Source organism: Sesamum indicum, linkage group LG2 (genome assembly GCF_026168435.1).
Source record: "Sesamum indicum cultivar Baizhima isolate 11 linkage group LG2, ASM2616843v1, whole genome shotgun sequence".
NCBI lineage: Eukaryota > Viridiplantae > Streptophyta > Magnoliopsida > Lamiales > Pedaliaceae > Sesamum > Sesamum indicum.
In genome coordinates this window covers 19,081,235-19,108,258 of record NC_142658.1, presented here as the reverse complement: position 1 = coordinate 19,108,258, position 27,024 = coordinate 19,081,235, and the positions used below count along the sequence as shown (strand labels likewise).

The 27,024-nt window shown below is 35.1% G+C and overlaps 3 protein-coding genes, 2 long non-coding RNA genes and 4 other non-coding genes across 9 annotated transcripts; 7 read left to right on the top strand and 2 right to left on the bottom strand.

The window, feature by feature from the left end:
• Positions 1-6,148: 6,148 nt before the first annotated feature.
• LOC148789250 (uncharacterized) lies at positions 6,149-7,727 on the bottom strand. The gene is made up of 2 exons (XR_016064067.1): positions 7,278-7,727; positions 6,149-6,813 (listed from the first exon to the last, which is right to left on the bottom strand). It is a non-coding gene; the product is annotated as an uncharacterized LOC148789250 (long non-coding RNA).
• A 409-nt stretch (positions 7,728-8,136) lies between these two features.
• Positions 8,137-14,359, top strand: LOC105156183 (RNA-binding (RRM/RBD/RNP motifs) family protein). Its single transcript, XM_011072252.3, has 6 exons — positions 8,137-8,416; positions 10,769-10,851; positions 11,251-11,354; positions 11,430-11,505; positions 12,127-12,210; positions 13,579-14,359. The coding sequence occupies exons 2-6, from the start codon at positions 10,774-10,776 to the stop codon at positions 14,140-14,142; spliced, it is 906 nt and encodes a 301-aa protein (XP_011070554.1). The 5' UTR covers positions 8,137-8,416; positions 10,769-10,773; the 3' UTR covers positions 14,143-14,359.
• A 550-nt stretch (positions 14,360-14,909) lies between these two features.
• SDS (Cyclin family protein) lies at positions 14,910-19,421 on the bottom strand. The gene is made up of 7 exons (XM_011072414.3): positions 18,324-19,421; positions 17,631-17,795; positions 17,001-17,167; positions 16,026-16,154; positions 15,718-15,898; positions 15,400-15,444; positions 14,910-15,179 (listed from the first exon to the last, which is right to left on the bottom strand). Exons 1-7 carry the CDS (start codon positions 19,332-19,334, stop codon positions 15,150-15,152), a joined length of 1,728 nt encoding a protein of 575 aa, XP_011070716.1. The 5' UTR covers positions 19,335-19,421; the 3' UTR covers positions 14,910-15,149.
• Positions 19,422-20,694: 1,273 nt separating this feature from the next.
• LOC148789245 (uncharacterized) lies at positions 20,695-22,081 on the top strand. The gene is made up of 2 exons (XR_016063933.1): positions 20,695-20,853; positions 21,570-22,081. It is a non-coding gene; the product is annotated as an uncharacterized LOC148789245 (long non-coding RNA).
• Positions 20,990-21,077, top strand: LOC148789249 (small nucleolar RNA Z159/U59). The gene has a single exon (XR_016064317.1). It is a non-coding gene; the product is annotated as a small nucleolar RNA Z159/U59 (small nucleolar RNA).
• On the top strand, positions 21,187-21,272 carry LOC148789248 (small nucleolar RNA Z159/U59). Its single transcript, XR_016064315.1, has one exon. It is a non-coding gene; the product is annotated as a small nucleolar RNA Z159/U59 (small nucleolar RNA).
• LOC148789247 (small nucleolar RNA SNOR75) lies at positions 21,607-21,697 on the top strand. The gene has a single exon (XR_016064319.1). It is a non-coding gene; the product is annotated as a small nucleolar RNA SNOR75 (small nucleolar RNA).
• Positions 21,866-21,949, top strand: LOC148789246 (small nucleolar RNA Z159/U59). Its single transcript, XR_016064316.1, has one exon. It is a non-coding gene; the product is annotated as a small nucleolar RNA Z159/U59 (small nucleolar RNA).
• A 2,066-nt stretch (positions 22,082-24,147) lies between the features above and the next one.
• Positions 24,148-26,872, top strand: VIT1 (vacuolar iron transporter 1). The gene is made up of 4 exons (XM_011072251.3): positions 24,148-24,598; positions 24,731-24,816; positions 25,233-25,347; positions 26,352-26,872. The coding sequence occupies exons 1-4, from the start codon at positions 24,378-24,380 to the stop codon at positions 26,647-26,649; spliced, it is 720 nt and encodes a 239-aa protein (XP_011070553.1). The 5' UTR covers positions 24,148-24,377; the 3' UTR covers positions 26,650-26,872.
• The last annotated feature ends 152 nt before the right edge of the window (positions 26,873-27,024 follow it).

The following is a 27,024-nucleotide window of genomic DNA, read 5'->3' as shown; positions in this document are numbered from 1 at the left end:
ACCCCCCCCCCCCCCCAAAAAAAAAAAGTTGAATTAATTTTCAATGTTTGGAGTTTGGAGCTTTGTGTGTGTGTTTGGCTATGGCACTTGTGGATAAGTGCATAGATAACTTAAAATAATCACAGCAAATAGCTGGCAAAGTGGTCCATTGTTGCATACTAAAACAGCTATAAGATTCTCTTTTATTAGTCAAAGGCCAAAAGAAAAAAAAATTAATATAAATATTTGTTTTTCTTGAATTTCCCAACATTTTTCTCATTTTTATATTTTGTATCACATGAGAAACTTTTCTTTCTTCTGATTTTATGGGCTGAATTATTATTAAAATATTTCAAGATATTAAATTACAATTCATAGTAAAAAGATAAGAAGATGATTGCTCAAAAAGTATAGCTACCAACCAAATTATTAAATTAAATTATTTGTAATTGTCATTCTGCAATGGAGTATATTCTTTTATGTTCTACAACTTTATATTTAGTGTGCAGATAGTACTAAATATTCTTCTTTAAAATTATCAAACAATTTCTTGATTACTCTTTTTTTTTTCTTTTTCTTTTAAAGAAGATCAATACTAGTTTTTAATTTTTTATCGGGATTTAAACTTATGAACTTGAAAATATGACGGTACTGTTGGGTCACTTTTCATATCGATAAATTTCAGCAGTAGAAATAATTTTCGAATACGAATTATCTGAATTATGCAAAATCAACAATATTTTAAAAAATGGATTATTCATGTAAGATCAAAATTTCCCAAATTATTTATACATATATACGTATTTTTCTTTTTATAAATATGTGTGTGTGAAATAATAATGGCAAGAACATGGGAAGTGGTTTTACCATAACCCCAATTTATGTTGAGATATCTTAATCCCACACAACCAAGAACATGTCAAACATTTGTTGTATGATTGTTGGGTTTTGTTTTTTCAAATGTGTGATCTAAGCAATATTTTTTTTAATTAAATTTTAGGACTTATATCATATTTTTTTTAATTATTTTAATTGTTTGGGAGTTGAGGAGTTGGTCAACGTCATAGGTGGTAGGGGAGAGAGAGAGAGAGATGATGACTAGGTAAAGGTAAGTAAAACCAGAGGCTTTTATCCAGTGGGCCTCGTTAACAACGCCGAGGCGGTGTGGTGGTGCTGGGTCCCACCTCAATTGTTGTACCCTAGTGCTTCTACTGTTTGGACCAAATCACCACGTGGCACTATGCACAACATCTGTGGACTCGGTGCAATGTATTGTGTGTCTCACTGGAGAGCATTCACTTATTACAACATCATCTTACTTATATATTTTTATAACTACATAAATAACATAAATATTTTCTTTTATTACATATTATTGAAATTTTGGGGAAATAATACATGGGATTCTATCTACAACATTAGATAAAAAAATAAAATAATTTCATAATATCTCAAAAATAAAATAATCACATAATTGACACGTCTTTCCTCTTTTATACGTCAGAGTCTAGAATTTATTCTTTATGAAAAAAATAAAAGTATTTTTATAAAATTATTTTATAAATGCATAAACACATTCCTTAAAATACCCTCAAAATTTTAGATTGAAAAAATTAAAATAAATCTTTTAAGACATAATATATATATATATATATTATTCAGATGTGGGTAAAAATATGTCAGCAATTCAGAATGTACATAATATACACTCTTAGAGTAGAAAGACAGACAAGATATTAATAATATAAATGTGTTTATCTCTATTAATATTAAAAAAAACGGACTATTTTCAATTATAAAAAGCAGTTTGTGACATCACAATATTAATTCTTTTATTTTATCATATCCATAATTTTAATTTTAAATGTGATGTTAACGTGTTTATATATATATATTTGTTATATTTTCAAATATTAAAAATAATACAGCACGGTGATTAGTATTAAAAAAAAAAAAGAAAAAAAGAATATAGTAATGAGTGGGGGTGTTCTCAAATCCAGCTATACAAGATTGCTATCATGTCTCCTTGTCTCGTGATCATGTGGTAACAATACCTATTTCAAGCACGTGCATTTCTGTACTCTTACCTAATAAATTCCCCCCAACCTTGCATTTTTAGTTTTCAAAATTCAACTTGCTAATTTATTATATATATATATAATAAAAAGTTAATAAGTAATAGGAGTAATTGTACTTTTCTCCCTTAAAATTTAGTGTAATTATATATAAATTTTTTATAATTTAAAAAATTACATCTAACAAACCCTTTTTGAGTGCTAATATAATTTCTCAAACTATACAGGGTCTACGTATAATTACCCAAAATTCAGGGGATGGAAGTATAATTGTCTAATTAATAAGTTGTTACGCATCTCTCTTAAGTTATTATTTTACCCCTCAAAATATTAATATTGTAATTGTTTGTATTTTTTTCTCATCTTAATGAAACAGAACAAGTTTGATTGAGATGAAATTTTTAAGTGATATACCAAAAGAGTGCTCTCATATAATATATAATATAGATAATAAAATTAGTATATGTGGCACATTCTATACATTTATTTAAGATAAATTCAGTAAATTTTAATTAATAAAAAAAATTATGTTGTTAAACAAAAATAAATCTCAAAATATTATATATATTTTTTAATTAATATATAATTATATTAAACTTTGGAAGAGAAAAAAATTTAATAAATTAATAATATAATAATATTGTTTCTCGAGGAAGGCGCATGGAGTTATCCACAACCTCATCGTACAAGGCAGGTGCCTAGTGGCTAGCGCCTAGTGCAGTAGGCCAGGAGAGAAGTACTAATAATCAAAGAGTACTGACTGTGAAATAACCAAAGCAGGCTTTATTATTATTATGGATAGGTTTGGGAATTCGTACGGCTGCTCCGTCTGTGTGCCCAGTTGGGTTACGCCACGTCTAGCGCGCTGAATACTTCCCTACCATGCGACAACATATACACGGCTTGCTCCCAACCGACCGAATGGGACTGTTCCTCATTTCAAAGCCACTCACTCCACCACTTTAATTACTATAATAATAAACTACCACTCTTCCACATATTCAATGCCTGTCTGTCTTTAAACTTCCAAGATTTGTATTCCAAAATATAACGTGAGGTGTTTTGTAGTGATTGGTTTAACTTAAGTACGAGATCTGATTAATAAGGTTGTAAGTACGCAAAACAGACACACAGTCCTACTTTTTGCACTCCAACGTTGAAGTTAGCGATTCAAATTGATATATAAGAGAATATAAAGAGAATGAATGATAAAAGTTGTACCTGATTGGGGAGATCGATATTTATATGGATTAATTGTACGATTTCATGTGTATCCTTGATGCAAAGTTGATCTAGCGACCAAAGTGATTCACACATATTAGGATTTTGAGAAATTTTGATACTCTTCTTATCAAGATATCAGTTCTATACTAGACCTTAATATTTGGTTTAGATTTTTATTGGGAAGTTTCTTGAAGACCTTAATAAGATAACTTCCACAAAGAGTAAGGTTTTTTCTTGGAAGGTTGTGCCAAATAAATATAAATATCAGTTAGTGAATGCTGAAGGTCGTGCCAAGCAAGTAAGTCGTGACCTTCAGGAGCTATGCAAGTTCTGTATGCTCAACTCGTGAGTTTGAAATAATAGGTAATCAAAGATACTTCTAAGTGGGAGCAAGACAAGTCTGAGTTATTAGCTAATTGGAAAAGATCAGGCAAGATGAAGGAGAGTGTCGCATCACGTGAAAGGGATGTGCACATTATCCATGAGGCTGGTGTGTTGAAGGGAGACAATCAACTATGTTGTTGATAAATTGAAGGGAGAGGGTTCTACGCTTGAGAAGGTTGACAATTCAAAAGAATTTATTCCAGACATCCATCATGCTCAGTTTTGAACATCCAACAGTAAAAACTACAATTGATCAATTATGGGCGAGGGATATGCATCCCTTGGGCGTATTATTTAAGTTCGTGAAGTCTATCCACATCCTTCACTTTCCATCAGGTTTTTGACAAATAGTAAATAAATGGGTGGCTGATCTCTTCGCCTTAGGAGATCTAAATAAAGCATGCTCCAAGGATCTCTACCTATTGCCTAGAATAGACCAATTGGTAGACTTTACTTTTGGGTGCGGTTTATCAACCTAATTTATGCCTCTTAGGGTTGACACCGGATCATGTTGGCTCCTGAAGATAAAAATGGGTTTAACTTTATCACTTTTATGGCTATCTTTTGTTACATAATCATGCCATTTGGGCTAAAAAATACTAGTGCTGCCTACCAATGCCTCGTGGACAGTATTTTCCACAACAAATGGATCGAAATATGGAAGCGTGCGTTGAAACATGCTCGTCAAAAGTAGGCAAACTGAGGATCATATCACAAATCTGAGTAGACCTCCAATTTCCCAAAGCAATTCTGATATAAGGTTAACCCCACCAAGTGTGTCTTATGGGAAAAAAGCGGTTGATTTCTCAAAATTAAAGTTATCCAATATGTAACAAGGAACTGAAGCCAACTTTCTCAAAATTAAAGTCATTTAAGACATAAAAGCTCTTTCATCAATAAAGTACAATGCTTCACAAGCACGATAATTGCCTCAAGCCGGTCTATCTTCAGATCATTTGAGAAGAGTTTGTCTTTCTTCAAGGTGTTGGGAAGGCTAAACAGTTCGAATGGAGTGAAGAATGCCAAAGCTCTTTTGAAGCTTTAAAATAATATCTAGTAAAACTCTCTGTTGGAGAAGCACACTCTCAAGGCAGTCAATCCAGTCCTCATTAGGGAAGATTAATGGGTGCAAACTCTTATTACTATATCAGTAAAGTACTTAATAAAGCGGAGAATCGATATCTTGATGTCGAGAAGATAACCTTCGCCCGGGTCATTACAATCGACGATTATGAACCTATTTCCTTTCACACCCTATAGGTATACTAACCATCCATCCGCTAAAGTAAGTGTTGGGGAGACCATAGACCTGGGGAAAGCTCGTCGAGTGACCAATTGAGTTAGGTGAGTGTCCCATTTCTTACCTGCCTTTGATTTTTGTCAAGGAGGAAGCCCGAGCTAATTTCGTATCAGAAATGACCCTGTTATCTCCTAACAAGAAAGTATGGTTGTTGCTTGTGGACTATTCCTCAATCCTTATAGAGTATGGAGCAGGGAGTTGTCCTTACCTCCTTAAAAGGAACAATTTGGAGTTTGCAATCAAATTTGACTTCAGGGCCTCCAACAACGAGGCTGGATATGAAATCCTAGTATTGGGCCTAAAGATGGCTTGGGACGTGGGAAACTAACAGCTTATAGCCTATTCCAATTCCCAACTTATCTTCAGACAAGCTGAAGAGATTTATGAAGCTACGCAGACTATATTGATCTAATACCTCCATCAATTGAAGAATTAAAAAATGGCTTTGAAGTTTCAAACTCCAGAAAATACCTCGTGAAGAAAATATCATGGAGGATTATATTTCCACGCAAGCCACCTTAGTTGAAGACTATCATACTAGATAGATCACCACCTCAGTTGTATGACGCTATTCCCTAGATTGTAGGGAGGTCGCCAAACTAAAGGCATGCTGCCCAATTCATCTTCTTAGGGAAAACATAGCATGAGAAGTCATTCACTCATCATCTCCTCTAGTGCTTGTATTTTGGGGAGGGGAATATACAACAAGTGTTGCAGTGCCCACTTTGGGGCTACCGCTCTAGTGATGTCGTCCCTCGAGTTCGTAACTTCTGGCCTACCATGAAGGTAGACATCAAGGAACTCATACATAGTTGTGATAAATGTCAAAAGCATTTCAGTAATCATCCACTAACTCGTAAAGCCCATAATGGCCTTGTTCATCCCATTTTCCTTCTCTTGGTGGGAAATAGACTTCATGGGACCTTTCCTTATGACTCCCGACCAGAGAAAATTCTTTTTGGTCGTACTAGATAACTTGAGCAAATGGGTCGGATTCATAAAAGAAAATTTATGGTAGTTGGTTTTGTAAGAATATACCCATTACTATTCCTTTGATTAAAGATTCCATTAAATGGAATATTGATAATGGACATCAGATCTAATCTTTACATCCCAAACAATTGGCTACCAAATTATAAAATTATTCCGGCATCACTGCCAAAGTGGCTTTGGAACGGCCAAAATATGAGGTGATAACTGATAAAATAAAATTTCTATTAATAAAAAATATTTAATCTAACAATATACAACACCAATACATTTTACACCACCACCAACAGCATAACATAAGGAGTAATAACAAGTAGCATCAGTTGATCAACAACTTAATTAGGGTTTTCACCAAAGTTTTTGGCCCATAGCCACAATAATCCTTTACTTTAAGGAAACGTTTATTTGGCGGGAATGAAATATTATATTTGGATAAAATTGAAGGCATTTGATTGCTATTTTTTAATCTTCACAAGTAATTTTGAAGCCCACTCCAGCCCATTATGGGCCCCGTAATTTATTAGTTTTAATAATTGGGTGAGTCGGTAAAAAAGATAAACGAGTGATGGGGCAAAAACCCCAATTCAAGTAATTAGGGTTTTCGGGTGATGAGCATTTCGTTCGAAATTGGTATTGGAAGCGGCAGAGATCCAAGATGAAACCACGTCCATCGCTGCTCCTCAGCCTCCACCGCCACTGTCTTCATTGTTTCTTTGCCGCCTTCTCCACTCTCACTGAACGGTAACACGAATGCGGTTGCTCTAGTCTTGTGTGTGGACACCGTGGCTTCCAAGTCAGCATCTGAGTCATCCACGTGGCTACTGACTCAATCGCCTACGAGTCAGCTTCTTGGAGTAGCTTCTGAGTCAGCACAGGGTATTATGTGGCGCAATGGCATCCGAGATAGAAAGAGAGAGTTTTAGAAACCAACGATAGATATGGATTGTTAATATAGAAACAATACACCACTCACCCACTACCGCTATTAATTACTTCTAAACATTTCTCTAATTTTTTTTTTTTTGTCTAACTTATATTAATTTATTTAGTTGATGAATAATAATGGGATGCTTTTATATATTTTGATGTGAGCAAAAAAAATTGCCCTTTTGAGTTGTCGTGGACTTGAGTTCTCTGGGTTGAATTTTTCACAAAATTTAAACTAAAAATTACAAAAATTATATTAGCACTTTAATGTCCAAGTTAGCTAGTAGTTTAAAAAAAAGAATAGTGTAGACGCGAAACACAATATAATGCAAATGCAACAATAATTGATAGGAGAAAGGTGAGTCTTTTTTCGTTTATGTATGCAGCAAAAATGTTACCTTCTATAACAAGAAAAAGACTTGCTTTTATAGCCTAATTCCATGCACTTTAAAGGAGATGACCCCCTTGGGACTCAGATTGATGGTTGCCTCTTCATAGACCTCCATGGAATCCGGAAAAGGTTGGAGAGATCTTTGAGGATGAAGCTTTGTTGAGAACTTGGGACCGGATGAGCCTCATTGCAACATACAATTCCAAACTTCTAGATGATTATTAAGATGTATGAGTTGATTATGTGGCCAACCTTTCTCCAAGTGGTCGAATAACCTTCGGCCAATTGTCTATAGGGATAGGCTGGTACCAGGTGTCTGTCCAATCAGCCCTTATTCTAGACTTACTCGAATGCTGTTGAGCTCCTATCACAACCTGTTTGCAAGAGCTACTCTCAATTCGGAAACAATAGGGCAATTTTTGGAGTTGTATTGAGAAATTAAGATTTGAGGAATCGGAAGATTTTTTTGGTATTAGAAATTTTGTCTTCTTTTCAAATGACGAAATATGTTTCAGGTTTAATCCTCATTCTTAGATTATAAAAAAGATAACAATAGAGGATTTTAATGTGTTTTACATTACTTTCTCCACAACTAAATTTGTTCACTAGGTGATCACAGAATAAAATGTATCAAACTTATTAAATTTACATATGAAATGTGTTTTCTCCAAATAAAAAAAATTAAAATTAATACGTAATCTTTATAATTACAAAACAAAAAATAAAATTTTGCCAATATTTGAGTCGTTTAACTCTAAAACATAATATCAGTATCGGTGAAATGGTCATAAAATAAAATAATTTTATTTTGGATCTATTTATTTTTTCCTAAACAAGAATTGCATGGAAAACACCAAGATCAGAAGCAGAACACTCCTGCAAAGAGAAGTAATGCGAATTCAGAAGTCACATTGAAGTAAATTAAATCGCAGCAGAAAATATTTGGGGTATTCTTGCAGGCATGGAGAGTGAGGATTTGTGGAGAAATCGTGGGGTGGCGAGAACTTCCCGCTTAATGGGATGACCCTCTAGATATTCTCTTTTATTTGACGTAATTCATAAGCAGATCATGTCCCTTTTCTCCTTTTTCTTCTGCATGAAAGAATTAGAAATCCCCATTTTGCTTCTTCTCATCCTCTTGTATCAGTAAGTCTTAATTCTTGACGACATTGCTTAAAAATTTCCATGTTCTTCAATCCTTTTTTTTATGCATTCGTTGATTTGGACGAGCATCAAAGTGATTTCGCGTTGTGTTTTTGGTGTATGGTTAGAGACTCTGAGGTATTTCTATAAGAATTAATGGCTAATAAATTTATTTCTTCTGAAATGTTAGTTTGATCATGATATTTTAGTTTTTGGGCATCTTGTTGTTTTGTAATCTCCTTGTGAAGATTGTGAATTTCCTTCCTTTATTTGGGGCAACAACTCGTGTGATCTTCTGTTTCTTTTTCTTTCATTTATCTCATTTCAAGAATATGCTTTTTCTGTTGCCTGTATTTTGTCCAATAGTTTTTTGAAGGCTGTGTACTGTGTAGCTTTGTATTATGGGACAACGCAACATGTTTCCCAGAAATTATTTTGAAGGTTGGTTTTTATTGTGAGGTTTAGCATGGACCTGACAAAATCTTGGAGCTGGTATCTTTATTGTCGATTTATTTTAGTTGATGTCAGTTAGGTTGAATATTTCAGATTGATGAATGACGACATATTGATTATCTTTCGTGATGGTTTCTGAAAATTCTATTCTCTTGTCTAGTTCTGAGTGAGGGAGCCTAAGGAGATTGCCTGGTTAGTTTCTTGTTTAGGCTTGTTATCCCAATTGGTTGACTAAGAAACTTAGAGATGCCAGTTTCATATTTTTCTACTTGGTAGGGTTGAAGATAAATTCCTTGTTCTCTTACGGATTATAGTCCATGCACACCTATTATTGTGAAGACCGCAGGTAATGGCTTATTAACTGCTTGATGCTGCATTTGTTCCAATATAGTTGGAATCAAAGATTCGGTGGATTTATCTTGATGTTAGAACAATTTTTAATGATGATAGGAATGGGATTCCTAGGGTGGAACTTGAAGATCTTGAAGGAGTCGTAAGCTGTCAGTGTATGAAAAGTTTGACTGACAGAAATTTTGTGGAAATGAAAAAGATCAAAATCCAAGAACAGAATGGAGTGTAAGAATTCCTCCTAGAATCATAGTATTCCACACATTCTCCCCTAGTTATAGGAAAAACTCATCCTAGAGTTTTGAAGATTCTAACCATGAGAGTTCTTGAGCTTTACCCTTGAACTGATTGCCCGGAAAGATACTTGAAGCACCAAAAAGCTTCATCTCTTTATGAAGGGGTGAAGTATGGAATCAGGATTTTCAGGATCATCCTTATGTCGTCATGTTTTCTCAGATGTCAGAGTCAGTCATTGGCTCAAATTCAGAAGGAGCATTGTGATTCGTTAATAGCAAAACCATGCAGGCTCGATTCACATTTTTGAATGAGAATTAGACTTTTCTTTAAACTCAGCCACTTTAGCTTTTCCTATGCCCACTTCCATATCTTTCAATTTAGCAAAAGCATTATACTTGACAGGGCTCCACAATTCCTAGAACTCTAGTGCTTGCGACTCAAGTTGCTTTTCCTATTTGATGAAAGTCCGGTTCTGTTTTATCTTTTTCTGAGTCATACTTTTCATCTTCAGCACCAACCACCAGTGGAATTTAGTTTCTGCAAAAACTTAAGGATAATATTGACCATGTGAGTCATGTTCTGTGGGTTGCATGTCCTTCATTAGTTTTCAGGACTTGAATGTACACTAGAAAATGCAACAATATCCAAAGCAGCTCCAACAAATATACTTTTTTTTTCACTGTTGTTATTTCCATTTCCATTTACATTTACATTTGAGTTTTCCAATTCTGGCCTCTACTTCCACTTTGATTTGGTCTTTTGCTGCATTGTCCTCCCAAGAGATTGAAAGTCAGTGCCGTGATATTTTTCGTCCATTTTGATCAGTTTTTCCAACAGACAAAACCGAACTGATGTAGTTCAAACTTCACCAGTTATCCAGGTGGTGTTCAGGAACAGTGAACACAGTATCCATAAACAACACAACCTGGTAGTTGTATAGGTTTTCATGGAATAGGAGAAAAAGTGGATGTTTAACATATGATGTCTATGAAGGGAAAAAGAAAAGGAAAAAGAAAAAAAAAAGAACTACCAAGCATTGTAGGGAAAATTAAACAAAGAAGAGAATAACAAAGAGCAGGAAAAACCTAGAACTCCATGAAATCACAACAAAGGTTTTGAATTGCATTACTTTTGACTCAATCCCTTCCCAAATTTCATGTTCCTCAACAATTATCTTGATGTGTGTAGAGGTTATCAAATGATGTACTTCTTTCCCTCAGCCACATAGCATCCTCATGTCATGAGATGCCATGCCATGAGACTTGTGTCCAATTATTCTATTTCTAATAGGGACTAATTTGAACAAGTGATTTGCAGGACCCATGGATCAGACTGAATCAAGGAAAGAAGAAGATCTGCCACCGACAAGTTTTCCTAATTGGACAATCGAAGTTTCAGATGTGAGGTTCTTGGCCTTCTATCAGATATCTGCTTGCTACTTTAAATTATCAGCTTTTCATCTAGTTGATGTGAAAAAGGACCTTTCCACCCAATCACATTCTACTTCAACTTTGATCAGCCAATTACAGTCCCGAAACTAATGGTTCTCCTTCCCCTTCCCACTCATTCTCCCTTTCCCCCCAAAATTCTAGTCACGTTTGATATCTTGCTCTCCTTTTCTGCAAGTTACCACAATTCTATTCCACAATATGCAAGTTGTACTTTCAGATGTTTTGGCATTATATGAATTTCAAGTTGTGCAATAAAGTTAGTTTCCACCAAATCATATGCTTCTTGTTATTTCCACAAATATTAACTCAAAGCTCAAGCTCACTTATGTGTATGCTCATGATGGACAGATTAGGACAGTTAAAGTGAGTAATGTCTCACCAGCTGTTTCTGAAAGAGATATCTTGGAATTCTTTACTTTTTCTGGAGACATTCAGCATATTGAGATGCAAAGGTCAGTGTTTTAGCTCAACTCGCAATTGATTCACTCTCGTAATTTGTGCTTAGACGGGGTTCTTTCATTCTGCAGGGGAAGTGAAACCCCTCAGGTTGCTTATGTCACCTTCAGGGATTCACATGGGGTAGACAGAGCCACACTTTTGACAGTATGCAATATTAACTATGGTTGAAATTTTTCATATTCTCGTTCTGGTCAAGAGTTTAGTGTATTGCATGTTGATGTATGATAATTTCATTGCTGCAACACTTTGTAAACACCCTAAAGAGAAGAGGAAGAGAAAGATTACAAAATGAAAATTTGGGGTTCCATTTCTTGTTATGACAACCAATGGACCATGAAGTGTAAGGAAAAGAGGTATTTCAGATGTTAGGGAGTATAAGTAGATAGTTTGATTGGAGTTTTGCCAGCAATATAGCATCATTTCAGGCAATCACAGCTCATTGTAGACAAGTTCTTTAACTCACTTTTCGGTTACATTCACAGCATTTCTCTCAGTCAGCAGGCAGTTCCTACTCAATCTTAATCTTAAGAAAAGTAGAAGCAGATAGGAACAAAACTCTAAGTCTACAACTAGATTAGGAGCATGTGTAAAAGAACTCTACAAATTTTAAGTCATGAAGTACTATATATTAAACTCTATTCTTTGAAGCAAAAATCCGCAGTGTTCTGACACAATTCTTCTCTTTAGTTGTTCTACTGAGATCTTAAAAAATGAGATATTTTGTTATTCAGGATTATTTGACTCTTTTATATAAATAAAATTCAGGGAGCCATGCTAGCTGGTCTTTCTGTCTCCATAACTCCAGTCGAGAACTATCAACTGCCTCCGAATGCCACTTCTTTAACCTCAGTAAGTTAATCTAATTGTTATGATACTTTCAGTATGTTCTCTCCCGCACCTGCACGTTGTTATTAAACTTCCAACGGCTGATTCACGGTCTTTTTGCCTATTTGCACAAAAGATATAACTTGTGGTGTAGATTCCAGAGATAGAAATGCAGATCTATTATTGGCAAAATCCCCAAACGGTCTTAGTTTTCAGCCCTTGTAGTTATCTATCCTCTTTCATATGGAACAGGCATGAACATCCAACTCCTGTGTCTAAATATTAAAACAACTGATGGCGTTTTCTCTTATTATGGAAATAAGATGCTAAAAGCATGCTGCTGAGGTGACTGATATAGAGATGAAAAAATGGCAGAGAAACCTACTACATGGGAGAGAGTCTCGAATGTAACCAAATATCTGGATCGAACCACAATTTTGCCTAATGCCCGAATGACTTCATAAAAATGGCTAATTGCTTTTATCACTTCTGATACTTCCTCATGTTATAGTTGTATAAGTCGTGCATATTGGATGGTCTTTGCCCTTTTTCTCCGGCTGGGTGAATGGTCTTTGCAGTTGAAACTGAAATATTTTACCCTTTTGACACATTCCTGCTGCTTTCTTAAAGCAATTTGATTTATCTGAAACTTGAATCATGCACATTCCTAACTGATTTCAACTGTTAAAATGCCATTTCTAGGATTCTCAGTGATGGCATATACTAGCAGCTACTCTATCAATCATTTATATAAAATTATCCCTTCTATTTGGCAAAATATTGAGTCCAATCATTTATATAATCTTCAAGCACTCGATATGAGTTTGGATTTCATCAATAAATGCCGTTAATGTTTTGAACACCGTAATTGCTGTTCCTATTTCTTTTAGTTGCCTGATAATAGCAGAAGTCTGAAGGGTTATTGGACATGCAAAAAACATAACGTTACATGTTTAGATATTTGCATAACATCCTCTCATGGACACAGTTAAAGACTACACCTCACATGAATTATTATACACCAAGGAACATGATTCCAAGATCTAGTGTAAGACTAACTCCCCCAAAAACCAACGCCCGATTTAGAGAAGCACAGACACAAGTCAGCGAGATATACGTCATATAATTTTGTGGACAATTTCTTGTGAGCAGGGCCGGAGCTGGGATAGGATAAATTCTTCTACAATTTATACACTTTTTTCTTTATCTCTCAAGTAGAAGATTAAGGTACTTAAGTAGTAAACAAAGGATAGCCTGCATATTTGCTACCTCACTCTCATCATGAGAAAATCATCTCACTTTCATGCATGATTTCACTGAGAAATTTATCTAACAGACTTCTTAAATCTCCCACTAAGAGATTCGATATAACTGATTTTTTCTTTCTTGAAGGACGATACGCCAAGTGTGGTGGGTTCAGCTGTCAAGAAGGCTGAGGATGTGGTGAGCACCATGCTAGCCAAGGGCTTTGTGTTGGGAAAGGATGCCCTCAATAAAGCAAAGTCGTTTGACGAGAAGCACCAGTTGACTTCAAATGCCACGGCTACTGTTGCTTCCATTGATCGTAGAATAGGCTTCACCGAGAAGCTAAGCATGGGGACAGCTGTCGTAAATGAGAAAGTGAAAGAGATGGATGAGCGGTTCCAAGTGTCTGAAATGACAAAATCCGCCCTTGCAGCTGCTGAGCAGAGGGCCAGCAGCGCAGGATCTGCCATCATGAACACCCGTATCGTGTCTGCCGGAGCTTCATGGTTTTCGAGTGCATTACGTGTGGTCTCAAATGCAGCAGAGGGTGTAAGCACGATGACAAGAGAGAAAGTTGAGAAGGCGGAGGAAAGGAGGGAGAGCCTCGACAAGGAGAGGGCAGCTATAGCTTACAACCCCGCAAATGATCATGTTGATGAATCTCCAGGGATTCCCATCACGGCAGGTGACATGACGAGTAAGCTTGTCTGATTTTGTGTAATGTGATGTATCAATAGCTTTGAATGTGGATGAATTCGAAGTTATGAAGGTTCCACTGTGGATAAAAATTTGTCATACCAAGGCCGTGGACTGATTTCTCTCAGTATGTGATTTGTAGTCATCATCATGAAACGTTCAAAGATTCTCGACTGTGGTCTCGGTTTATTTTTGTAAAAGACGATATCCTGTACCTCCAAGTTTGAAACCTCCTCCTTCTTCATTTTACATTTCTAACATAGTTGTATCATTTAGGCAGGTGAATGCTCAAACATGCTTGCCTACAAAAAGACATATCTTCAGGATAAGTATCCATATAATTTCTTTAACCATTAAATTCTCAATCTGAACACAGGAAATGACAAAACTCGCTTGTTATCGGATTTGTATTTCTTGTCATTCATTTTGGTCCAGGGGACGGGTGTTGATGGTTGTGACTCGCTCTCAGTATAATCATGACCCAGCTTGGCAACTGGGGTCATGACTAAACATTTTAAGCATTTTGTTAAAAATCTAATTAAGAATACTACTCATGGGGAACAAGAATCTCAGGTTTATTACAATGCTAAAGAACCGTGGAAAGGTTGGTACGACGAAAGAGACCGAACTTTGCTGTGTAGTTATTTCCGATAAATAAGCAGGAATTTTTACTCTCACGAAAGATAACCAAAGCCAATTTGCTTATTGAGACAAACTTCAGAGAATGCGCTGCCAAACATTTGAAGATTGTTTCTCTAGTGCTAATATAGTAACATGAAAACTGGTAAAGAATTGTATTCTTTGATATCGAGTAGTCACAAACTTAAGATGGGTGGGATTAAGATCAACAGTTTATCAGAGGCCGCTTACTGGAAGAATGTGTAGTGTTGCTTACAGATTCTATTCTAATGTACAACCTTGCTTTCAGATTCTTCTATCAACTGTTTATGACAACTGTAAGACAGGCAGTGAACTTCAAAATTTATCTACATGAATATTGGAAAACTTGAAACGTATAGCTGTCAGAGGTACTTCACCAACCATTCGAGGCTCTGTCAAAGAAGAATATACAATTCTCAAGATTGTTAGCTTATTTCCGGTTGAATAACTGCAACAAAGTAAAGCTACAGAAAAATTGACATGAGTTGGATTTAGCAACTGACATGACCACAATATTTCACTTCGATTCTGCATGCCTAACCAAAAGTGGAATTTGAAGCAAGAAATCCAGAATATCAGAACGCTATATCTTGTATATACTATAATTTATACCTTGATGCATTCAGGTAAATCTTTATCCTTCTGTCTGGCATGAATCTGCAGCAAAAGTTGTGATATTCATCAATAACAACTTTAGCATATACTGGTAATTCTTCTTCATCCCAAATCATCATAACAATATAAACTCAAATGCATTGTTTGGACTGTCATGGCAGAGTCAAAGTTAGTATAGTTGAATTCATCACCTAAATATTCAAGTGGTAAAGTATGATCACTGGAGGTTTAGGATGATTGTACGACTACGAACAATGCCCCTGACCCTACATGTTATGAGGAGAGATGAAGAGTTCAGAGACAGCAAATGCCTACCGTAGCAACCAGGTGGCAGGATGCATCTTGACTTGTTGCAACCGAAGCAACGATGACAAGTCCTGCTGCAACAGTTGATGGGCAATAGCAAAGCTGCTGATGGCCCATCAGTGTGAGTACTGCTAGGTATTTGGCTGTCTTTTCCACATTCTCATTAGCTCTTGCAGCTTTTAGGTAGAACCTGTCCAGATTCACAATTGCCATTGCCGATGAAAACTCAATAGCTTCCTAGATTAGATTGATACGAGGACAGTACATGATAATTGTGCAATTACACCACGTAAGAATGAGATAAATAAAATAAGTACCATAAGAAGTTGTACAAGGTGGGCAGGAAGCACTGGAAGTTAAGGACTTCCTGAATCAGCCACTCCATAGCTACCACTTCACACCGGCCATATAAAGTGCTTCCGACAGAGAATGTCTTTTTCTGTATACTGATATAAATTTTTAAGTTTATTAACAGTCCTCATGAAATTTTGCAATCAATTAACAATTACTGGTAACAATGGGGAATCTAATCTTAGCCAGCAGCATTTTCTAGAGTTCGTCCCTTTCTTCTTGCATATATTTAGATCTATGTTTTAGGGGCAGATAATGGGTGAGCAGAATTCTTTCAACCCAAGTTAGATTTGAAGTTCATGCATACCCAGCATATTAGTGCATAATACATCGTCACATCTAGAACATAGATCTCACAGCCTCCTATAGAATATGGTCTTCTTGATGGGAGTAACTTTTCGAGTTACATTAAGTTTTTGTTGTGAGTTAGTGATTTTTATGTATTCAGCTGGTTGACAAACACAAAAAGGAATCTCTTTGACAATATAAGTTACAAAGTAGTAGTTTAAGGAACCTGGAGCACGTCAGGCAAAGGAAATTAGAAAATGGAAAGTTCAGCATATAATCAAAACCAATATGAGACCATAAAGTAGCACTTATTTAGACTTTCTACAAACATTTTCCATGCTCTTTCTATGATCACATTTTCTACCATGTGCTCCTTATTCATGGAAATTGGGTATATACAAACACTTTCATGTCCTCGGTCCTAAAAGTGATTTGCTCATCACAATTTTTCATCATATTGATAGTCATTTTCTGGTCCATGTTATTGCTGGGGTAACAATTCTCATCTTCAACTAATTTGAAGAAATCTCTATGAATTCTAAAATGAAATGATTTTCCAAGAGTTTACGCCATCCTAAGTCAGTGAGTCAGATTCAAGATAAATTATTTTAATCATTCGTCTAGCATGCAAAACTGAAGAATAAAATCATTACCAGTTGTAGGGTTGGTTTTCTTCAATCCTAGTGGCTAGAGTGAGGCACGCGATGCCAGCAATCTGAAGATTTCTCATGTTTTTGAAGTATCCCTTACTCAGAAATCTGTCAAGAAGATTAACTCCTAAAAACAGGGTTTCCTTCTGAAGCTCCTTGTTGCGAGCTTGCTGCATGACCACATCTCAGGATTCAAATAAATAGATAAGTCTATGAATACGTATGAAGTGTTTCATTTTCCAGTTTCTCATTTATTATCTTTTTCCAAAACCAATTTGAGTTTTATGATTTGCAAGCGTCACTGCATCAGCGTTTGGGTCTGCGACGGTCAAAGCCTCACATCTACATGGGACAGACACATTACAAACTGCAACTTCATCTTGTACTTTAGAAGCCTCATATTGTCTGAAGGTTGCAATAGTAATTTAGAAGTTGAACATGTTGAAAAAGTTTCAAGAACCAGTTTGTCTCATATTTCTTGTCCCAATTACACTAACACTCACCTTTTTCACACTTTACAAATTATATTTTCATGTCCATCAGAATATATTTTAATACTTAGAAACTATTAATTAATAAAGAATATGAAAATATAGAAACGGTAAAATGAAACGGAAGAGCAGATAGTAATACCTCAACTATCCAGTGGACCATATGTAACCGTTGCTGAATGACAAGTTCGCCATACTCAGTAGTTTTACTGTATTCCTGCACATAGTCATGCACATACTCTTGTCTCCTCTCTCTTTTCTTCATCATCCTGTAGCTCTCTTCCTCTTCTTCATCTTCTAGCCCCAACTACTTAATTCACAAATCCCATCCAAAATCCACAAAAGTTCATCATCATATGAGTACCAGCATTTTCAGACTAATCAAATGAATGAGTACCACGAAAGTGCTACCAAGTTTTATCTGCTTGTGTCAACCTCTCGAATTTATCAAATTTCCACATCAGTAGTTTGATTGAAATGTTCTTAAATATACAATTAATCAATAAGACCACAATCAAAATTCTCCATCGGATTAGCTCTCTTGTCCTAATTATAATTCATAAATATATGTACAATGAAGATTAAAAAAGTCACAAAGTGAAATGCTTTTTATGTTGAGGGAAGAATTACTGTGACGAGAAAATACAACTAATACTCGTAACAATAAAGAAAAGTACAGAGACAAGAATATAATGGCTGTTCTGTTATAACAAATTTAAGAGATATCTAAAATTTTGTTTGAAACTCAAATGCTATTTCAAGAGAATTACCACACTCACAGTTACAGTTAGCTGTATATTAACACAATTTATATGAAAACAAACTTGAAACTCACATTTATTTCATGAGAATTGTGATCATCACAGGCTTTTAAGTCAAAGGTCGATCTGCAGAACTGCTGTTTAAACTGCCTGAACAATTCAAAAGTAGGCGAAGAACTCTCATCTCCGATCGACTTCTCGGAAAATTGACTTCCAGAAGCATAACTCCAGAAAGACGGCGAATACTCTGAACTTTCTAATTCCGAATCCGAAACTACCTGGAAAATCTGTGACGACGAGGAGTTGTGCTCCTCTTCTTCTGCACCATCATTTATAACTCCACCGTTGGAGAACTGCTCCGAGCAAGACAAATCAACGTCCAATGCGAGCTTTGGAAGTCGCAGCTCTTCAGACATGGCTCTGTTTTCACTTATGTTGATTGACCGCTGAATGGAATGAATTGATACGGCTTTGTTTTCAGGTAAAATACACTTTCCAGCTTCTGAATTTGTAATTCCTTCAACAAAAATGTTGTCAAGTCCAGAAATGTTAGATAGAACCTCCTTTTGAGTGATTTGGACGGAATGATCATTTTCCTTGACTTTCCCAGCGTCGCTCTGGCGAAATGAGAACCGCGAAGTGCTAGTAACTTCGGACTTGGCAACTTCTCCTCCTTTAACTTTTAATCTCTCCACATTTCCACTCTTCCAACTCAAATCTCTGTGTGGTCCTGAGCACGATTCCACGCATGAAGTATCCGATAACTCCAGCGCCTCATCACAATTTCTGTTCTCCTTCTTAAAATTCTTCCTGTAATACGCTCTAGTGACAACTCTCCGGAACTCATTCCTTAAGTCCGGCGGATTCTGGTTGCTGACCGAAGCAATGCTGGAGTCACATGAAATTTCACTTGCTGCTGTAACATGTGAATCGGTTCCAGAAACGAGAACAATAGGAGAGATGTGAATCCGGCGGCGACGAGAGAACCGCGAACGGAGCTGCTTTCTGGTGAAGCAGAGTGGTTGTTCTTCGAGTAACGACGCTTCGACTTCCGCAATAGCTTTAGCCTTGAGCTTGCGCTTCATTGATGAACAAGTAAAAAATCGCGCCTCCAAGTGCAGTGTGATATCGAGTTTCAAAGCTGTAGAGATTTTCGCGTGTATGTGTGCGAACTGTGTGAGACGGTTGAGAAACGTTGAGGTGGGGAGAGGTATTTATACGAAACGATTTTGGTGGGGACCACAACCGCGAACTCTGTCTTTCTGCATTCACGTGTTCTGGTAAATATTTTTATTAATATACTTTTTATTTATTTATTTATTTAATTTTAATTATTAGTGTGGCTGTAGCGGAGATATTTGTGTCTGCACTACACCTTTTAAATACATTGTATTCGTACTTTATACGCTGGGTGGATTTGATCAATTTAATTAATTTTTTTTTTGCCTAATTCAATATTTATGATTTATAAAAATTTTAAATTCAATTTGACAATCATTAAATTTGCACTTTATGGTTTAATTAATTGGGAATTTTTGCGATTTATAATATGTTATATTTTTATTGCTTGTAGAGTCGTATGACTTATAATTTTAAGTATTTTAAATTTCATTTGCTTCAAATACATAAAATATATAGTATCGAACTGAACATTATTCATAAATAATAGTAATAAAAAAGCTCAAAAAACAGTTTTAAATTAATGTAAGAAGACTGAACTCAGCAAGAGCAAAATTAAGAAATTTTTATTTTAAATTAATAATGAAATGAGATTTTTAATTCTTTATTAAAGATATAATGTAAAAGGTTGAACTAACAAGTAATATGGATTAAATATATAACATATCCTTCTATTTTAAAGTATATTTTAGATATATTTAGTTTTTTTATTCAGTTGGTATTTTATAAAAAAATGAATATTATCAATCTTAAGTTGGAAACTGTTTAGAGATGTCTCAAGTCAAGGATTTTGAGTGACTTTATTAAAATCAAGTTCCTGTTACAGGAAAGGCAACCTGATAGCGTATAGCTCATATACCATATATGCAACTTCCTAAATGTACAAATAATAATGAAGAAGTAATAAATAGTTCGTTATTTTTACTATTTTACATAATTCTTCTATTTTTATTCTTGAGCTAAAAACTTTAATATATTGATTTTACAAACAAATTTTGGCATATTTTTAATTCCTACATTTATATTTTTGTGGTTTTTATTATTTTAATATAAATTTATATATTAATTTTATGATGAGCTGATTACGATTCACCGGACTGTTGAAGGCTCAGCCAATTTTTTTATTCAATCAACGGTCCGAATTTTAGAACATTGACTCATAAAAGTAAGTTATTTTTAATTAAAATAAATGCACAAGGAAAAGAGTTATTCTACACTTCCCCGTTTGTATAGATTTTGAAATTTGTCTTAGCCCAAGTTTTAGGTCGCTCACTCAGCGACACACAATCGGCCCATTCACCATGAAGCATTTACTAGCTAGCGAGCCCAATAAGCACCAACGTTCCTAGGGTTTTTACTCTTGACTCTTTATAAATACAAAAGCCGTTTCCATTCGACGCTCAAGCTTCCTCTCCAGAGTGCAAGGTTTCTCCAAGTTTGTTCGATTTTTACTCGTAGTAGATTTTGATATGATTTTATGAATTTATACGCGAATTATTTTCTTTTTATAGTTTTGATGAGATTTGTCTTCATTCATCCGTTGCTTTTGTATTCTCGATCTTCCTCTGATGATGAGTTTTAATCAAGACCTTTTATCTCCTGAGTATAATTTCGTGCTGAATCTATATGGAGACCTGAACTGAAGAGAATCCTTCTGCTTTTTTATTTTTTTCAATTTTGAAGCTTTTTTTTATCTTTTTCTTTGGGGGGAATTAGTCATGAAACTTTCCGAATTATTATTTTATTTTTCATTGATGAGCCTCTGAGGATGAATGTAAAATAAAAACTTTCGTTCTTCTGAGAATTCCGTGCGGAAGAATTTTGGAGACCTGAACTGAAGAGGCTTTTGATCGGTCAATACTATTTTCTAAAATCCATTTGTTTGTTTATATTTAGCTAAGTGTGAATCGGTTCCTAAAATTGCATTTCTATGCTAATGTTACAGATTACGAGTCTTTTGTGATTCTTAATTTTTTTTGTTTCTTCAAAAAATAATTTCTTTATTCTGAAGTGATTAATGCTGAAATTATTATGGAACAGGCATTTTGTGTTTTAAGTATCAATACTATCATATGTATTTGGTTCTATACACATTTCCATTTTTTGATTCTCAAGCTGAATAGATCGTTCCTTTATCCCAGCTTTAAGCATGTCACTAAGGCAGGGGATTTTTGTGTTCCTCGGTGATGATGACTTTCAAGATGACGAGTCTGATCGAAATCCATTCTTTAAAACATTGATGACAAATCGAGGCATTTGTCTGAGAGGAACACTATTGAGTCAAGCTGTTTAGATTTCTTTGCATTCTTCATTCAACTTTTGAAATTGTGCCTGAACTTGGTTTTGAAGCAATTTTAATTAGTACCTACCAATTTCAGGGTTTTTCTGTGTGCAGTTTTTGTTTGGTGTGAACGGTTTTAGGTTTCATTCTGTGATGGGCTCTGAGGATGAGGAATTATACTTTCGCCTTTTCTGAGTTTTCAGAATGCGGAAAATTTTTGGAGACCTGAGCTGAAGAGTTCCATTTTTAATTCTTTCCACTATGCATTTTGTGAAATATAACTCGGAATTTTTACTTTAAACAGTAGAAATAATTATTTTGGGACTGTTAATTTAACGTATATTGAATATAACTATCGTCTGAATTGTCGAAGCTGAACTGTTGAAGCTGCTCCAATAGGATACATATTGATGAGAAAACTGTCAAAAGCACTGCTTAACTATTTTATGTAGTTTCATATGTGTACTATAAAATTGAAGTATGTATTGTTTGATAAAAACCAAATAGTTAATACAATAAACCAAATATGAAAATAAATATTATTAAGTAACCAAGCCACTTTTAATCAAATACGCCCCAACTAGACTGCATATTATGCTATAATTACAAAATTAGTCAAAATGTCATTACTAATCTTCGATTCTATAGATAAATTGAGAAGTGTATTGATTTATAAAAAGTAAGTAAAATAATAACATAAAAGTTTTAGAATTTTAAAATTTGAAAAAAATGTAATTAAATTAAAAGAATAAAACAGAGTTGCATATTATTTATATTAAAAAAAAAAAGAAAAAATTTGCTCCAACTGGATTGACCCACTAACCTGGACCAAGACCAGGCGGTCTCAAGCATTGGGCTCGGTCTCGATCTCAACCAGGCATGGGTTGTATCCGTCGGTTTTGTTAGTGTTGGTCTTGAGCACTGGTCCGAGGACGCGGCCGATCTCAGCGAAGCATGGGCTGGGTTTATTGGGCAAATTCGGTCTTGGTCCGAGCCTGCGCAGCCTGATTCACTATATGGTATCTATTAAAAAGATTATAAAAAAACAGTACCAAATCGGTCCACAGAAATGTGGATGATCATCAAAAAAAGAGGGTTGAGATGATCATTAAAAGTCAAATATTCCCACGCCAGTACGTAACAATTAAGCCTCAAATTGGAAAGTGGGTAGGCACTTGAAGGAAAATGGACCACCTTTTCCTCTACTTGCTTTCTATCTCCATCAATTTTTCCCTTTTTTTTTTTCTCAAATAATTTTAGAAAAAACACTTACCGCCTATGCTTCAAAATATTATTGGATTTCAAAAAAAATTGATTGTCAATGATAGGATGAAATTCACTTCAAGCTATTTAAAATAAAATACAACCACCAGTTTGAGTCTTAAATTTAGTTAATTAATGCACTTTATTTATTTATTTTGTTATAAGTCAGTAATAAATTAATTAGAGATAATAATTAATTGTTTTTTTGCTAATGAATTTATTTATTAGGTAAAAGTAAACTTTTGGGTAATAGATGTAAATTTTAAAATGACAGAAAGTTTATGTGTAATTATCTAAATTTTGGAGGAGGTCAATGTAATTATTCCTAAATGAATCTTTGTTACGAGCTTATAAGCTTTTTTTTAAAAAAAAATTACGAAACATTTTGTAGCATCTCTGTTTTATTTTATTAATATTTATATTTGTTTGATTACAATATGATAATTTTTTTATGATTGGCAAATTATGAAAGTACATGGTGCTTTTTACCCCTCGTTAGGGAAATATTCCATCCGCTTTAATTAAATTTCGTTAAGTTAAACAGTTAAGGACCATAGTGATATTTATTTAAAAGATGAGAGAGTATTATGGTACATTTAAGAGGTGAGGGGCTAAAATGAAAACTAAAGTGCGGGGACTAATGAAGAGATTTGGCCTAATTTAAGAAAATGTGGATATAATATCTCTATATTTTATTTAAGTGCTCTTCTCATAATTTGTCTTTTACATTAATCCTGTTTGTAAATTTTCATTAATGAAGATACCCAATTTCTCACTAATGTTTGTATATTTATATTTCCTTCCATTCAATTATGAAGATTATTTGCTGTAAATCCCTTCAATCCTGACTTTTCCTATGAAATTTCTGAAAATTAAATAAATAAAAGGTAAATTACAACAGGTTGACTTAATATTTATTATAGTTATAAATATTTTTTTATTATTTAAAATATTCAAATATTTTTTTATTGATTGAAAATTACAAGTATTTTATTTTATTGGAATTAACCGTTGTTTAATAAATACTCTTTTATGATATATTTGTTTATTAGATGACTGCTAATTTTAATGAGCAGTTATAATTTTTTAGATTTTGAATAAATGAATAAATGTGTGTGGAGACTGAGAACGGGATATTAGTTAGTGTAGGCAAATTCCAAGTAGGTAAAAAGGAAAGATTTCAGTTCAGATTCATTCACAGGATTAAAAACACACACACTCTCTCTCTCTCTCTCTCCCCTTTCTCTTGCTCTATATAACAAGAAGCCAAGGCCAAGTGCATCAGCACTCTGCTCCCTCCTCCACAACAACCGCTTCTTCCTCAACCCTATTCATCCCGAAAGAGAAAGCTTTTAGAATTGTTCATCGTGTTCAGGAATCAAGAACAAAGGCGCTGATTGATCAAATGGCGCGAGAATTGGACAAGTCCCTCTTGAATCACCACAAAGAGAAGCACTTCACCGCTGGTGAAATTGTGCGCGACGTAATTATCGGTGTTTCTGATGGCCTCACTGTCCCATTTGCCCTGGCGGCCGGACTCTCCGGCGCCAACGCTTCCTCCACCGTCATTCTCACCGCCGGTGTTGCTGAGGTCGCTGCCGGCGCCATCTCCATGGGCCTTGGAGGGTAATCTTCTTCTTCTATCTGTATAATATACACGTACGTTGTGTTCATATACATATACATGTAGTTTTTTACGTTTGTTAATCAGGAATTTCATACTAGTCTTAACGGTATGTTTATCCGTGAAAATTGCAGTTATTTGGCTGCAAAAAGTGAGGCGGATCATTATATGAGAGAGCTCAAAAGAGAACAGGAGGAGATCATCGCTGTCCCTGATACAGGTTTGGATGCTCCTATATATATATATATATATATACATGTACAGATTTACACACATACACATACCAACACTATGTGTGTTACTGTGTGCGCTTCCTGGTTTTCATTTGAACATTGTGGATACTTCTAGTACTCATATGACATTGTCATTTTCTTTTTACTTGCATATCCCTATACATGACATTTTCGTTCATCATACATCTTCAATTACGATAGAAGACTTAGATGGTTGATGAAAATATAGTTGGTTTGAGGTTGTTTATTTGGTTTTCTTACTGAAAACAGCTTAATTCCTTCATGTTTTATATGTACTGGCATTCAAGAAATTTCTAGTGATAATCCTATTTATGATTTTTGTGCAAATTTTGGATCTCTAAGGTTTAATGAGCAATGTTCTTTTGTCTATAACTGCTTGCAGAAGCTGCTGAGGTTGCAGAAATACTGTCAGAATATGGGATCCAGCCTCATGAATACACACCAGTAGTGAATGCTCTGAGGAAGAATCCAAAAGCATGGCTTGATTTTATGATGAAGTAAGCTCCTAACTTAATTACATTGATCTCTGCTACCAGCATCTTTCTTTTCTTTAGCTTTCTTGGCAACAGTTTATTTTCAATTTAACAATCATGTCTGCTTAGGTTGGCAGACAGCAACATGCATGTTATACCAAGTAACTAGTCCCTTATCTCAAATGTTGATTATGTCATCATCGACAACTCGTGTGGTTTCTCATCTTCAGCCTAGTATATTGTGTTTAGTGACAAGAATCCAACCTGGTAACAAATATGGACTACATAACCTCATTCGACCTGTATCTACATGGACATTAAGTAAGGAAAATTCTAAGTCCATGGAGATGCATTGCACCTAAAGTAGAAAAAGAGTTATCAATCACATTGCAAATTTCTGCTGTAATATTGTATATGTTAAATGATTTCATAAATTAATCCTCTTAGTAACAGAATCCGAGGGGGAGAGATTCAAACAAGCAAAAGGAAAAGCTAGTGTGATCACAGGTATTCAGGTGTCCTTTTCTCTGAGAGAACTGTATATGGACAATGATAGGAACTGGAAATCGTTATTAAAGCGAGTCAGAAAAGTCTATGCGTTCAAGGTGCTAATCACGTGCTTCTGAAACCCAAAAAGCTGATAAATAAGCATCAATATTTGATTACTCTCTTCAACAATCACAAAAGTTAAAGTCTTGAGTTAATCTTCTTTGGACGTTTTCCCTGATCACTTGGTGAAGTTCTTCAGCTTTTTACTTGACAAAGACAGAGCAGATTGATAGTTACTCAAGAAAAAAGCCACACTGTATATAACATCTGAGCAGAATGATATTAAATAAATAATTGAATTTATTTATGGATATTGTATGATTCAGATATAAGAAAAAGGCACAATGCTTTCCATCCAAATGCAAAAAACTCACATTTTTTACGTTTTTCAAAGACATTGCCGTGTGATTGTCACGTGCTTGATTGACTAACAGTAATCAGCTCGAACCAAGTTTAAGCATTGACATGTATGAGTGCAGGTTTGAACTGGGATTGGAGAAGCCGGATCCAAAGAGAGCGCTTCAAAGTGCACTGACCATAGCCATTGCTTACATAGTAGGTGGGTTGGTGCCCCTTTTCCCTTATATTTTCATCCCAACCGCAAAAAAAGCCGTGGTTGCCTCTGTCGTGCTGACGCTTATGGCTCTGCTGATCTTTGGCTATGCCAAAGGCCACTTCACTGGAAACAAACCATTTAGGAGTGCTCTCCAAACAGCTTTCATCGGCGCTGTTGCATCTGCTGCTGCTTTTGGCATGGCCAAGGCTGTACAGGGATGAACGCTTCTACCTTAGCCGAGGATGGTTCGGTTTGATCAGGCTAATTTTCAGTGTAGAGATAGGGGGGGTCTCAATTTCTTTGATTACTGTTGATGTTTAGCCCTTTCTTGAGTTGTACGTGTGGATGTCTTTTCGTCTCTCTTGTTGTATTTCTAGTTAGTATTCAATGGTAGGCATCGACATTAATCGTAACCAGCTCTAATCATTCACATCTTTAAACCTATGAGATGGATTTGTCATTTGTCTTCTCAGTTTTAGCATCTTTGGCCCATTGTGAAATACAAAAAACTTAAAATCTGATACAGGAAACATCTTGCGAATCCGTTCACTTCAGGGGTAGTGACTGCAAAGAAATCCCAACTAGATCCCCTTTAA

Excerpts from the sequence above, each read along its gene's own strand:
- LOC105156183 (XM_011072252.3), top strand. The coding sequence starts at position 10,774 with ATGGATCAGACTGAATCAAGGAAAGAAGAAGATCTGCCACCGACAAGT. Across the intron at positions 11,355-11,429 it reads CAGCATATTGAGATGCAAAG|GGGAAGTGAAACCCCTCAGG; the intron begins GTCAGTGTTTTA and ends TTCATTCTGCAG. Across the intron at positions 12,211-13,578 it reads ATGCCACTTCTTTAACCTCA|GACGATACGCCAAGTGTGGT; the intron begins GTAAGTTAATCT and ends TCTTTCTTGAAG.
- SDS (XM_011072414.3), bottom strand. The coding sequence starts at position 19,334 with ATGAAGCGCAAGCTCAAGGCTAAAGCTATTGCGGAAGTCGAAGCGTCG. Across the intron at positions 15,445-15,717 it reads CCTGCCACCTGGTTGCTACG|ATTCATGCCAGACAGAAGGA; the intron begins GTAGGCATTTGC and ends CTTTTGCTGCAG. Across the intron at positions 15,180-15,399 it reads ATTTACCTGAATGCATCAAG|AGCCTCGAATGGTTGGTGAA; the intron begins GTATAAATTATA and ends CTTCTTTGACAG.
- VIT1 (XM_011072251.3), top strand. The coding sequence starts at position 24,378 with ATGGCGCGAGAATTGGACAAGTCCCTCTTGAATCACCACAAAGAGAAG. Across the intron at positions 24,817-25,232 it reads CATCGCTGTCCCTGATACAG|AAGCTGCTGAGGTTGCAGAA; the intron begins GTTTGGATGCTC and ends AACTGCTTGCAG. Across the intron at positions 25,348-26,351 it reads TGGCTTGATTTTATGATGAA|GTTTGAACTGGGATTGGAGA; the intron begins GTAAGCTCCTAA and ends GTATGAGTGCAG.